Source organism: Microtus ochrogaster, chromosome 15 (genome assembly GCF_000317375.1).
Source record: "Microtus ochrogaster isolate Prairie Vole_2 chromosome 15, MicOch1.0, whole genome shotgun sequence".
Lineage (NCBI taxonomy): Eukaryota > Metazoa > Chordata > Mammalia > Rodentia > Cricetidae > Microtus > Microtus ochrogaster.
This window is the reverse complement of record NC_022017.1, coordinates 17067521-17080327: the sequence shown is the minus strand read 5'-3', so window position 1 is coordinate 17080327 and position 12807 is coordinate 17067521. Positions and strand designations below refer to the sequence as shown.

The window sequence follows — 12807 nt, the reverse complement described above, 5'->3', positions numbered from 1 at the left end:
AGAGAGAGAGAGAGAGAGAGAGAGAGAGAGAGAGAGAGAGAGAGAGGAGAAAGAAAATGGTCAGAGGGTACAATACGTTCTTAATTATAAGGGAAGCACTAAGAGCATATTGCATGGATCTTGTAAACGGTCCAGCAAAGAAGAATTGCTGATACAGTTGCTGAAATAATGTCCTTGGGTCATATCTGTGAGACAACCAGGGAGATTTGCTTTCACTAGGAGCAGGAACAGAAAGTTCAACGACAATAAACATGAGAAGGGGTGAAGAATGGGTAAAGTTTCTGTGAACTGGTAGTGCAGCAGTGGGTTCAGGAATTTCCCTTTGGGTTGTGCTTTTTATTTTTCCTGGTAAATGAGATGGCAAGTTCACCATCAGTGAAGCGGGAGACTGCAGAAGCTAGCCTGTTAGAAAATGAAAACTGGAAACAAAGGTGTGATTGAGTATAAGAGAAGAAGAGGGGGTGACTAGACACATCCAGGAGGTTTGTAATTGGGTACAAGAGGAGAAGAGGGGGTGACTAGACACATCCAGGAGGTTTGTGATTGGGTACAAGAGGAGAAAAGGGGGTGACTAGACACATTCAGTAGGCTTGTGATTGGGTACAAGAGGAGAAGAGGGGGTGACTAGACACATTCAGTAGGTTTGTGATTGGGTACAAGAGGAGAAAAGGGGGTGACTAGACACATCCAGGAGGTTTGTGATTGGGTACAAGAGAAGAAGAGGGGGTGCATGAGACACACCCAGTAGGTTTGCTTGGGAGTGACAGGCGTGCATGCAAGCTTAGTAGTCACACATTTAAAATGATACTAATCAGGACTATGAATCACTTGTCACATTCTGCTTCATACTATAGGTATAATGTGTGTGTGTGTGTGTGTGTGTGTGTGTGTGTGTGTGTGTGTGTGTGTGTCACAGGAGTTTGGGTTGATGAATTAGTGAAAAACAGCATCCAGTGACCAATAAATAAGCCACTGAGTGTAGGTAACATAGACACTGGCACTAACTAACTGACATGCTCACATTTTAAAAGAATAGCCAACTTTTAGAGAGGAACATTTGTCATACCAAGAAGTTAAGTTGATAGAGTAAAAGTATCATCTTTTAACCTTAATAGAAAAGGCAGAGGGGGTTGAGAGGAATTTAAAAAGAGAAATCAGAAGCCCTTAGAAGCGGTTTCTACTCCTAAAAATGAAGAGAACTGGGTTTAAGAAGATACCCAGGGCTATGTGGTAACAGAAACAAAGAATTTACACACAGGAGGCTCCCAGAGTCTGTGCTCATACCTGCATCAACACACAACTGCTTTGTCACAATTACCACACTCCGTATTCTTAACTCATGGAGAAGTTTAATTCACACAGAGTATCTCATGTCAATTAAGTGGATAGAAACACAGTTCAACTACAGTGTTTCAAAACACAAAACAGAGCAAAACAAAGCAAAATATAAGGGGGCTGGAGAGATGGTCCAGCAAATAAGACATCTGCTGTCCTTGCAGAATGGAGTTTGGTCCCTAACCCCATGCCTGGTGGCTCATAGCTGTCTGTCACTCCAGCTGCAGAGAAGCTTACACCCTCTTCTGACCTCCTCAGGTACCCACACTCACGCACATATAATGCCCCCCAAAATAATAATAACACAAATATTTAAAATTTTTTATGATTTATTTATCTTTATTTTATGTGCATTGGTGTGAAGGTGTCAGATCCCCTGGAACTGGATTTTTAGACAGTTGTGAGCTGCCATGTAGGTGCTGGGATTTGAACCCTGGTCCTCTGGAAGAGCAGTCAGTGCTCTTAACTGCTGAGCCATTTCTCCAGCCCCAACACAAATTTTTATTGTAAACCATAATGATAAATGTAAGAACTAGTTTTGTTCTCTCATACAGAAGAGTCTATATGTTTCAAGGTGGGACCTTTGGGAAAGGATTATATTGGATTTGGTCACCAGGGTGGAGCCCAAATGATAGACCCTGGCGAGTACCCAAAGAAAGAAACCATATTATCATATACACACATACAGTCCTATCGTGTACAATCAGATGAGACCCACACCAAGCCCTGGCCTGCGCTAATTGATCTTTCCTTACTTTATAAAGCAACTTGCCTCAGGTTTATTGGGAGTTATAAATCTGGAGTCAACCACTGCAGTAAAGGTCAGTTTTTAGTAATTGATAACTTTCATTATGAAAACAGCATCAAATCATCACAGAGCCATAACTTAGATACAGAACATTCATGCAGATTCTGTCTCTATGTGCTGTATAAAGTGCTGGGTTCAGCGAGGATGGAGACAGAGCCTCTGGAAGTGGGTACTCGTTGCTTCTTCATGCAGAGATGGAATGCTCGGCATGAAGGTGCATCATGGCTAGCATACTGCAGGGTCCATAGGTATCTGTGACCTAGGTGAATTACCAGTTAATTTCTAGGACTATGGTATGTTTTCCAGCCTGAGTTCTCCGAACAGGTCCTCATTCCCCCTCAATGCTGCTTAACTACGAACTGGGACAGTCACTCTCATAAGAGAGAGTTAATGTTATCATCTGTGACATTTTGATGTAATATCTATTTTATCTGATACAAGGTTGCTTAAAAGATTAAATGATGTGGTGTATAGGAAAATGCAATGCTCAATAGTTTATTATCTTGAACTAATGTTATTACTTTAAATCTTACAAAAAAACCTTACACTTACGTTGGGGCTATTAATTTTTCAACTTAATATGGTTGGGTTTTTTAAAAATATTTTATTTATTTTATTATGTATACAATATTCTGTCTGTGTGTATGCCTACAGGCCAGAAGAGGGCACTAGACCTCTTTATAGATGGTTGTGAGCCACCATGTGGTTGCCGGAAATTGAACTCAGGACCTTTGGAAGAGCAGGCAATGCTCTTAACCACTGAGCCATCTCTCCAGCCCGATGGTTGGGGTTTTTAAGCTATCTTTTAAGTAACATAACTTTATTTGAGGGAACTATCTTATTACTGGCACTATATAATAACACTTGTATCAAAGGTCCCCATATTTCATGTCATTATAAAGAATACATATGTCTCATAATTGTAAAGAAAACCATTCTGTACGATGTTGGGTTCTTCATTATATCCTGTCATATATATCAGTACATGGTTGTACTTTTCCTTGGCAAATGGAGGCATTTTGGTTTCTATGGAGACCCAGCACTTACTTTTGATTTGCATGGAAGCGAGATCAACTCTCAGTTTGCTGAAAGCAGTGTATCCAGCAGGCGGGTAGTCAGTTTTACATATACAGTCTTGCCTCCTGCTTCCATTGAAGGGGCATTCATAGGGATTTTGAAGTCTGCAACAACATTGGGACATTTGTTAGACCCCCGTGTGGTCAATGATGAACTTAGAAAACATGAAACATAGCTGGGCAGTGGTGGTGTACACTTCTAATCCCAGCACTCGGGAGGCAGGAGAGGTGGATCTGTGAGTTCAAGGCCTTCCTGGTCTACAGAACAGCCACTGTTACATACAAACACACACACACACACACACACACACACACGTAAAATAGAAGTATTTCTATTCTTCAACACCATAGTGCCAACATGCTGAGAAAGAAGCAGAATCACCATGACTAATGTGGTAACTTGAATGTAATTAACCACCTTAATCTCATAGGAAATGGTATACTAGGAGGTGTGGTTTTGTTGGCGTGGATATGGCCTTATTGGAGGAAATGCATCGCTGTGGGAGAGGGCTTTAACGTTTTCTATGCTCAGGATACCACCCAGTGTCTCAGTCAACTTCCTGTTGCCTGCAAGTTCTAGGACTCTCAGCTACCTCTCCAGCTCCATGTCTGCCTGCATCCCACCATGTTCTCTGCCATGATGATAATGGACTAAGCATCGGCAACTCTAAGCAAGCTCCCTTTCCTTACAGGAGTTGGTGTGTTCATGGTGTTTCTTCTCGGCGATGAAACCCTAACTAAGACAACTAACATGAAGAATCCTTAGTGAGAAATCCAAAGAATATTACTAAAAAAATTGAGATGTAACTATCCCAGTTTTTGTTGCTAAAATTAGTTGGATTTCTATAAAAATAGAAAGGTCTTTAACTTATCCCTTTTGTATTGTCTCACACTCCCCCTCTTTGTGATTACAGGGTCACACTTGGCTAAGGTCCTAATGCGTCCACCTCCTTCTCAATTTCATGTCCTACAGGTGACAATCTCAATGCTGTGCCAAAGACTCAGTACCTGAGGACCCTAACAGTGAACAGAGAGAACAAAGCATCTCATACCTCAGGCCATATATTTCAGAAAAGTTGTCTTCCCCTTTGACAAGTGGTAAATATTCTTTAGGGTTCTCCAGTTGCATGCCCGAGCAATGGATCTACAGGGAATACACAAATCTCTAGAAAACACTTTCCAAAGACAGGATCACAGTTAAACATCAATTAGAAATGGTTTTCATAATACCTTCACTGTTCTCCCCCTGATGTTAAGGTCGTAGTCACCATCTTTGGTAATGTTCTTTGTAACTTGGATTTCTTTGCAGGTGGCGAATAATTTACCTTCAAGGATAAAGTCATGTGACACATCAACCCTGAGCAAATCCCAAGCAGCATGGACTTGACCCTCAGAATCATTGCTGTGCTCTGAAGGTCTGGCAGTGTGTGGCAGAACATGACAGCTGCATAGATCTGGTTTATCATTTCAGCTGAAACTTAGGGACACTTGATGCTGGGTAGATTTTGGAATCTATTACTTACAGTCATTGGCATAACATTTCTTTTGAGCATCTGGCTTTAAAGGCTTTAAACATAAGTCACTGGGCCAACCGTTTTCAGTCCTGCATTCTACTCTTCTCTCCATTATCCCATTTCCACAAGTGACTGAGCACTGTCAACACAGTAAAGTCGGAGGTAAAATAGATAACAAGTAATAAGGCCAGGAAACCCATACTGCCCTCTCCAAGACTAGACTCTTTAAGATCAAAGTGAGGGTCAGTCCTGGTTACAACTATGGAGGATACAAAAATATTCCGGGGAAGGGTAGTCACCAGAGTGGAGAAAAAGAATCCTTTAGTGTGAGCCTGCAGCCGTTGTTTCTCAGGTGCTGCTTTCTTGCTATTTATCTCGTACAGTTGTATCATCAGCACACGACAAACATTCAGTAAACATTCCTTTATGAGCCTTATTAAAACGGCCTATGTATACATAGCACACTGCAAATACTTAATAAACACTAATCTCATTTATTACCATCATTACAGCTACTTAGAGGTTTTTCTTATGATGAATTTACAAAGTAATGTTATTGTATTTCCATTAAGTTGATGAATAGAATGTAGGGTAAATAATACGTATTATAGACATATTAGAGAAAACTACTTCACTTAGCTGATATTTCTGAAGTACCTACATAAAGTCCAAGGCACTATGCATGTTCTCCAAGGACTACAAATGAGCAATATTGCTATCTTCTTATAAGAAAGTTAGAATACAGACAGAAATGATAAGATATTTATACAAAAATCAAATAAAGTGATTTTTTCAGACAATGGTGTAGAAAATAACTTGGAAGATTTACTTAAAATACACATTACCAGGCATTCCACCTCTGAAAAGCCTTATGCAAAGGGCCTTACATTCAGAATTCTGGACTGACCTTGCTCCATTTCCCCACTTTCCAAGTGGCCACATGCAAACAGCTTCGAATGTCGCAACTGTACACATGAGGAGAAGGTTTCATGGGACATTCTCCATAGGCTACAGGCTGAAGCTGATGGGATGCATGCTTCTTAGAGGACCGGATCCTGGTGCAGTATGTAATCTTCTGTGGGTTAGTGAACCCGCAGTTACCTGCACACTGAAAAATGCACACTGGTAAGGAAATCGGGAGTCCTGGAACTCGCCCAAGGCCTAATGTCTGTCAGTTGCTATATATCTATCATGCATATCAGTTCTACATCAACTCAATTGACTGGCTTCATTCACGGTGGGGAAGCCAAGGTGCAAAGACACTTAGGCAGCTTATACAGAGTCATGCCACAAAATACAAAACAGCAAGATTCAGCCTAGATTTTGCCTCTGAGGAGCCTGTGAGCAATCTTTCTTTCCATCCTTGAGCTATTCTATTCTGCCTATTGGACATAGTGTCCTGTCCTTATGCCATTCTGACAGTCTTGGGTTTTCACACAATAAAATCTGAAGACTTCAAAGAACTCAGAAATCCATGTGTTCTTTCTTTCACAGGAGCATTTGGATAGGCTGAGTTCCTTACACTTTGCTGCGACTCTTAGAAGCACCTTGCCATATTGGTGTAGAATTTTGTGAAAAGATCAATCACAATGTTGTGGCTTGCTGAGTTTCAACAGATGCCAAGTGAACTCAATGGGGGAATAATAATCTCTTCTTTGGTTTATGTTGGGTTTGTAGGGGCAGCCATGTGCAATTATAGATGTAGGTGATGACTTCATATCTTAAATGAAAATAGTCAAAATGTATCAGACCTAAGTAGATGAATTAAAATGATAAGACTTTGAAGAAAATATAAGTGTACATCCTTCTGGCCAAAACTAGGCAGTGATTTTCATAGATGTAAAACCCAAAACCCAAAGAACCATGATAGCAAAAGGATAATTGACATCAAAATTTAAAATGTGTATAAAGAAGTTGACAAGTATGGGAAACCTAATCTATTAGGGGAGCCTAGAAACCTCTACCCAAACAATACAGGCTGCTGCCAATGCCCTTGGTTAACCATGAAGGTGAGACCCTATTGCTGAAGATACCACACGACTTGGGGGGATAGAGCTAGAACTGACTTGGAAGCTTCTTCCCTGCAAACAAGATCTCATAGTGTTAGAGAGTAATTAAGTCCTATCCTGCGGGAAAGTCTATGAACCATAACAACAACCAGCAAGATATGCTCAAGGGTGAGACAGTGCCACACATCTTGGAAGTAACCAGCAGTTGTCTAATTGGTCTTAAGACCCACTTACTAAGTCAGAATTCATGTCCTGATACTAGGTCAGTAGTAACTACTAGTAAACTAGTCACTACTAGTAAAGTAGTGAACTACCTACAACTGGTAAAGTCATAAATCCACTTTCTTGAACCAGCTTAATTCCCAACAGTATTCTAAATCCCTCTTTTGCATCCACAGATAAGAGTAACTCTAATCCCTCATCAAGAAGGCTTCTTTTTTTGTCAGGGTGTTTCAGGACAACAAAAGGGAAAGAAGCCAAGGACACCTTACCTGAGATGAGTCTCCTGTCACCACCATATACTTGCAGAGAGGGTTCCTGCACTTTTTGAATGAAAGAGGTTTCCTTAAAGGGTCGCAGAAACTTTCATTCACTTGGATGTTTTGTCCATCTGTGCATTTCACTAGACGGTAGGTTTCCTTTTTCTTACAGGATGTTGAACACTGGAAGTGCGATGAGAAAAACCAGTAACCGTTTCCTAGGTTCAGTGTCTTTGCAAGTTTGCTTGTTGAGACATGAGTATAGTGGTGCATAATTGCAAAGTCAGAACTCCGGAGGGGCGGTGGGAGGAGCAGGAGTTCCAGGGCAATCAAGGCTACTGGAGCCTCTGCCTCAAAATAAGTGGGTAGGGGAAGACAGGACAGAGAATGAAATGGAAGAGGAGGGAGAAGGAGAGAAGAGAGAAGGGAGAGGGAGGGGAGGGGAGAGGACAGGAAAAGGGGGAGGAGGGGGGAAGGGAGGGGGAAGGGGAGGGGAGGAGAGGAAAAGGAAGGGGAGGGGAGAGGACAGGAAAAGGGAGGAGAGGGGAAAGGAGGGGAGGGGAGAAGAGGAAGGGAGAGCAAAACAGATGGCTCAGAAGATAAAGTAATAGAGTGTAAGAAGCCTGGCAACTTGAATTTAACACTAAGAATCCACACAAGGTCCTCTAACTCCCACACATGCGCCAAAACAAACACGCAGCAGCTTTTACACATCCTCACATCATACACACACACACATTTATACACACACACAAGATGATAATAATAAAGTTTTTAAAAAGTAAGAAGCAATGGAAAAGACAAAGTTCATGTTGCCACTCACATCTAGCCAGGCTCCAGTTGTCCACTGGTACTTCCTGCAGTCCTGGTGCCAGCATTGCTGATGCTGCTGAGGCCGGGTAGTTGGATCGCACATGTCTTCAGCCACTGGACCTGTGCCTCTCAATCTGCAGTACACCTCCCTCCGCTGCAGCCCCGAGCCACAGGTCACAGAGCACTACAAAGGAGCCCAGAGGATCTGAACAATGTAGCTAGCCAACACCGAATCGCATATCAACAACAAAAGAGAACATTGCACATTTTCTTATTTGTGGTGAACCTGTCCCGATACTGTATCATACATTAGAGAGAAAATCACTAAGAAGAGTGTGTTTACCATTTTCTTATCTAGAGAGTCTATTTAAATACATAGTTTTTTTTAAGCTGTTATTCACAAAGTATTTCAAGTTTTCTGGAAACTGTCAACTAAATTAGGGTATACTAGATGGCATCCCAGTGTGGCAACCCTTGGCTGAGTTAAACATATTTAATGTCTACACAAGGCTATCATATTGTTCTAAATGAGACTGAAATTCTATTACCATGCTAATTATTTTCCACTGAACAATAATTTCTAAGACTTTTGTTATATTGATATTTTTATGTGCAACACTCATTATAATTTGAACCTGTTGGAGGTCTAAATATTTGCTAAGCTCTTGAATCTTGATTATATTTCTATGAGCAGCATTCTGGAAAAGCTTGAATAAATGATAAATTTAGACAACCTTATCTTGGTCCTTCAGTTCTCATTTTTTTTAGCATTACTAATGAGCATTTGTTTCTGTCCATATTTCTACAAGCACTTCATCCATTCAGTCGCTCAGAGATTCTCTAAGCCTGGAGTTCTCATGTCATCTCTCTGCTCTTCTTCCCCAGTGCTCACCGGGATTGCCCTGCCTCAGACACAGCAGTGCAACCTTTACTATGCATGCCTCCAGGCTCCCCGTGCCCTGCACTGGTACCCAGTACCAAATCCACATCCTCACTTTGGTACTTGTTACGGTAACATCATCATCACCTGCCACTTTCCCTCCTCATCTGAGCTGCGATTCATATGACCTATAGGAGGCTCCCAAATAACAGACATTTGTATCTCACAGGTGGAAAGCTCATAATGAAAGCACCGGGATATTTGATGTCTGTAAAATGGAGCTTTCTAAGGCCCCTTTCACATGGAAGATAATATTAAGTACAGGGGTTCTACCCTCACGACTCACTTTCCAAAGTCCTTACGTCCAACAACATTACTTGTAGGGGCAGGATTTTAACATATGAATTTGGGGGAACAGAAACTTTTAGCTTGATGAAGGACAGTTGAAGCTTTGCTCTCTCTCTCTTGAGTCCTCACTGACTTGCCTCCTAGCAACGGAGACTCGGCCAGTTTTCAGCTCTGGGATGTCAGGTGTTCCCAGATCCAGCTATATCTAAAAGCAGATACTGACAATAACAGAGAACGTTAAGTCAATATTAGCAAAACACAAAGAAGGATGAAGGATGTTTATTAATCGTGCTTTTGGTTGTCTTTGTCCCCTGTTATTCCAGAAAGGATTTGTGGTCACATAGAGTAATGTTTGAAGACTCATTGGTATTCTCAACAGAGATAATATAAGAAAGAAATATCTAGTGTTTTTCAAGCTCCCTATTTTGAAATTTCAAGCACCCCATGACATCTAACCCCATATGTCCTACTTCAAGATATGTTTTGTAATAAGAAAAATATTTAAATCCCACCAAGGCTAAGATCTGAACTTAACCAGTGGCTCAGATCACTCTCACAGACCACAGCGGCTTTTCACCTGAGTGGCTGCCCAGTCAAACTCCAAAGACACATTCTTTCTTCTCACTTCTGAATACCGTGCATATTCTTTCCATTTACGTTGACCTACAGGGCATACATAGGCTATTGAATTCTGCCAACTCACTAAATGTGTTCACCAGAAAGTCATCTGGCTTTTGGTATGGAGGTAACAACGTATGCTTTGCAGCATGTATAATACTAGGTAGACAGACATATCAAGATGCAGTCTGGCTCATCTGAACATCTTACAAAAAATGACTAGCCTATAAAGTAGTCCTGTTTTGTAGTTATAAAAACCTACTGACAATCTTAGAAATATAAATTGTATTTGGATAAGATCCTTACTGTAACCTTGAAAGAGAATCCTTGGAAAAACTTAGTTTACAAAACACTTCTAAGCAAGAAGTTCTACCAAACAAATAGTATTTCTTTTAAGTAAAGAAAACACAGAGTTGGTTTTGTCTTTTGATCATAGTGCAGCTTAGAAAAAAATTCATGGAGGCTTTAAATAGCTATATAAGAATATAGAATACTATATTCTTAACATGGACATCTTCCCTAAAATGAATATGCCCAGAGATGCCATAAAAAGAATTTACACCCCAGTATTGTTTTCTACATCAAATTTTGTCTGACTGAATAAATTATACTTTTTAAATGTCCTCCCTTAGTCTTATATATTTGGTGAAGATTACTATTATGTACAGAGTGACTCAGAATAGAAATATTGAATTTGCTTGTCTTTTTTACTTTCCTCCCACAGTGCGTCTGTCACTCAGTAGGCTCTCTCAATTCTTCTGTCTAACAAGTAGCTACTGAATCTTTATCACGACCACCTTGTTCAGGGGCTTGAATGGAATAGAATGAGACCCTTTTAATAACTCTCTAATCTGCCCAGCATGTTGGCCCTGATCAAGAGGAGATGAGTAATTAAACTCAGGGTTCCATCACCATCTTTTCTCAGACCTACAATGGCTTCCCTAGGTATATGGTGGCCATCATCTACGTCCTTATAGTGTGAGCTAAGATATGAGTGTCTCTTAATATCTTGTATGACTTCCTATTGTCTTTAACATGTAAGTCTGAACCCTACCCCATGCTTACTTCTGTAGCACTATCTCAGGCTACTATCTTCTCTCTCTCAAAGACAATGGATATGCTGTTTACCAAGCACCTTACTTCACACGTGGCCAAATTTCTTTTATTTTGAACGTGGTGACTTAGTTATCAAAGGATTTGCTATCAAATTTAGTTATCAAAGTGTAATCTTCATTGATTACACTTGTCACATTGTGGTTTTGTTACATGTGGAGGACTAGTATGTCTCTCTGCAGAAAAAGAGCAGATTAGCTCTCCTAAAGAGGGTGAAACACTAAAAAGGCACAACCACATTTGGACAACCAAATCCACAGATATTTCCCATACATGGTGCACAACTCTCAAGTTGAGCTCAGGTAGGACCAAGGGGTGTGGCTGTGAAGTAGGAGAATGATTTACTCTTCTGGGTCACCAACATTCCTGTGGGGCCCAAATACCTTTCTCTGCTACATCTGTTCATGATTGCATCACAGGGAGTCTTTTTTGGCCTTTGACTATCTGCCCCACAAAAGCAAACACATCATCTTTCCAAGGTGGCTTGACTTATGCTAAAAAATGAAACAATGCAAGCTCTCCTAAAGGAATAGGCTTCAGCGGCAAGGATGGATGTTAACACCAAGAAAGATACAGACGATCTGTACAGAATCTGCCTTCTTTTTACATTGTTTTCCTTTGTAATTGAAATTAGCTCCATTCACCTACACCATCCCCAAGTCTCTGTCAGAAACAAATGGCCACTTGTGTGGTTCTTACTGTTCGATTTATTCTATAAAAATACTCTTATGAAGCCAATAGTTTCAGGCTACCCTCACACTACAAATAGTAATGTGTTCTACACATACATACTTTCAGAGGGATGCACAAGATAATCACTGGTTGCTTCTCTGTCCCAATTGCATAAACTGTAGCAGTGCTTTAATATATTTGTTATAAAATAATATAATTCTAAAATAATAATAATCATTTTTATTGCCACCCTGAATGAGACCTCAGCTCCAAAGACACATTTGGAAAACTGCTGATCAGATTAGTTCAAATGACTTAGAAAGGAGTACCTTTCATTGGTTATCTGATAATGTTCCTAGTGTATTTAGTGGTGTATGCTAATTACTGCTGCTTAACAGTGACAAACATTGAAATACAAGATCATTTGTGTCTGCTTTCCAGATGTGTGGCTTTAGAGGCAATTTAAATAGTTGACTCATTAAAACAAACAAATGAATTGACCACCCCAGTACACATATGCTCTCCTAGAAACAAGACCTTTTTTTTTATTTGTGTTTAGGGAATCCCAGCTTTGCTTGTGAACCCCACCCTGAGCAGACTCCTCAATGTGGCAGGTCCCAAGTATGATACTGTTATCCACATGGACAATGTCTGTGCCTAGGGGAAAAATTCCTGAATTTTTATCTCCCTTGGTCAGGGCCAACCTAGTAGACAATTTAGGAAGACAATAGAATAATCTTATTCTACCCTTTTCACTTCAGAGATCAGTTAAATATCACCAAGTTCCCAGCAGAACAACCTTTTGCAGAAGCTGCCTGTTCTGTGGTGAAACTAGAGGAGTTTTTTCTCAGTATCAATGAGATGACATGGTACCCCTCAAACACCAACTGTCCATCAAAAAACTATGTGTGTGGGGGGGTGGGGGAGGGCTGGAGAGATGGCTCAGAGGTTAAGAGCACTGCCTTAACCTCTTATGCCTGCTCTTCCAAAGGTCCTGAGTTCAATTCCCAACAACCACATAGTGGCTCACAGCCATCTGTAATGGGATCTGGTCCCTCTTCTGGCCTGCAGGCATACACACAGACAGAATATTGTATACATAATAAATAAATAAATAAATAAATAAATAAATAAATAAATAA

The 12807-nt window shown here is 40.6% G+C and overlaps 1 protein-coding gene across 1 annotated transcript in view; it reads right to left on the bottom strand.

Annotated features, from left to right (window-relative positions):
- The window catches only part of Adamts20 (ADAM metallopeptidase with thrombospondin type 1 motif 20), a 120255-nt gene that overhangs the window by 10727 nt on the left and 96721 nt on the right, over positions 1–12807 (bottom strand). The window contains exons 30-36 of the mRNA XM_005354301.2: positions 8045–8218; positions 7234–7404; positions 5641–5841; positions 4743–4872; positions 4450–4544; positions 4272–4363; positions 3191–3324 (exon numbers count right to left, since the gene is read on the bottom strand). Of these exons, the coding sequence (XP_005354358.1) occupies positions 3191–3324; positions 4272–4363; positions 4450–4544; positions 4743–4872; positions 5641–5841; positions 7234–7404; positions 8045–8218 (997 nt within the window). The remainder of the gene's footprint in view (positions 1–3190; positions 3325–4271; positions 4364–4449; positions 4545–4742; positions 4873–5640; positions 5842–7233; positions 7405–8044; positions 8219–12807) is intronic.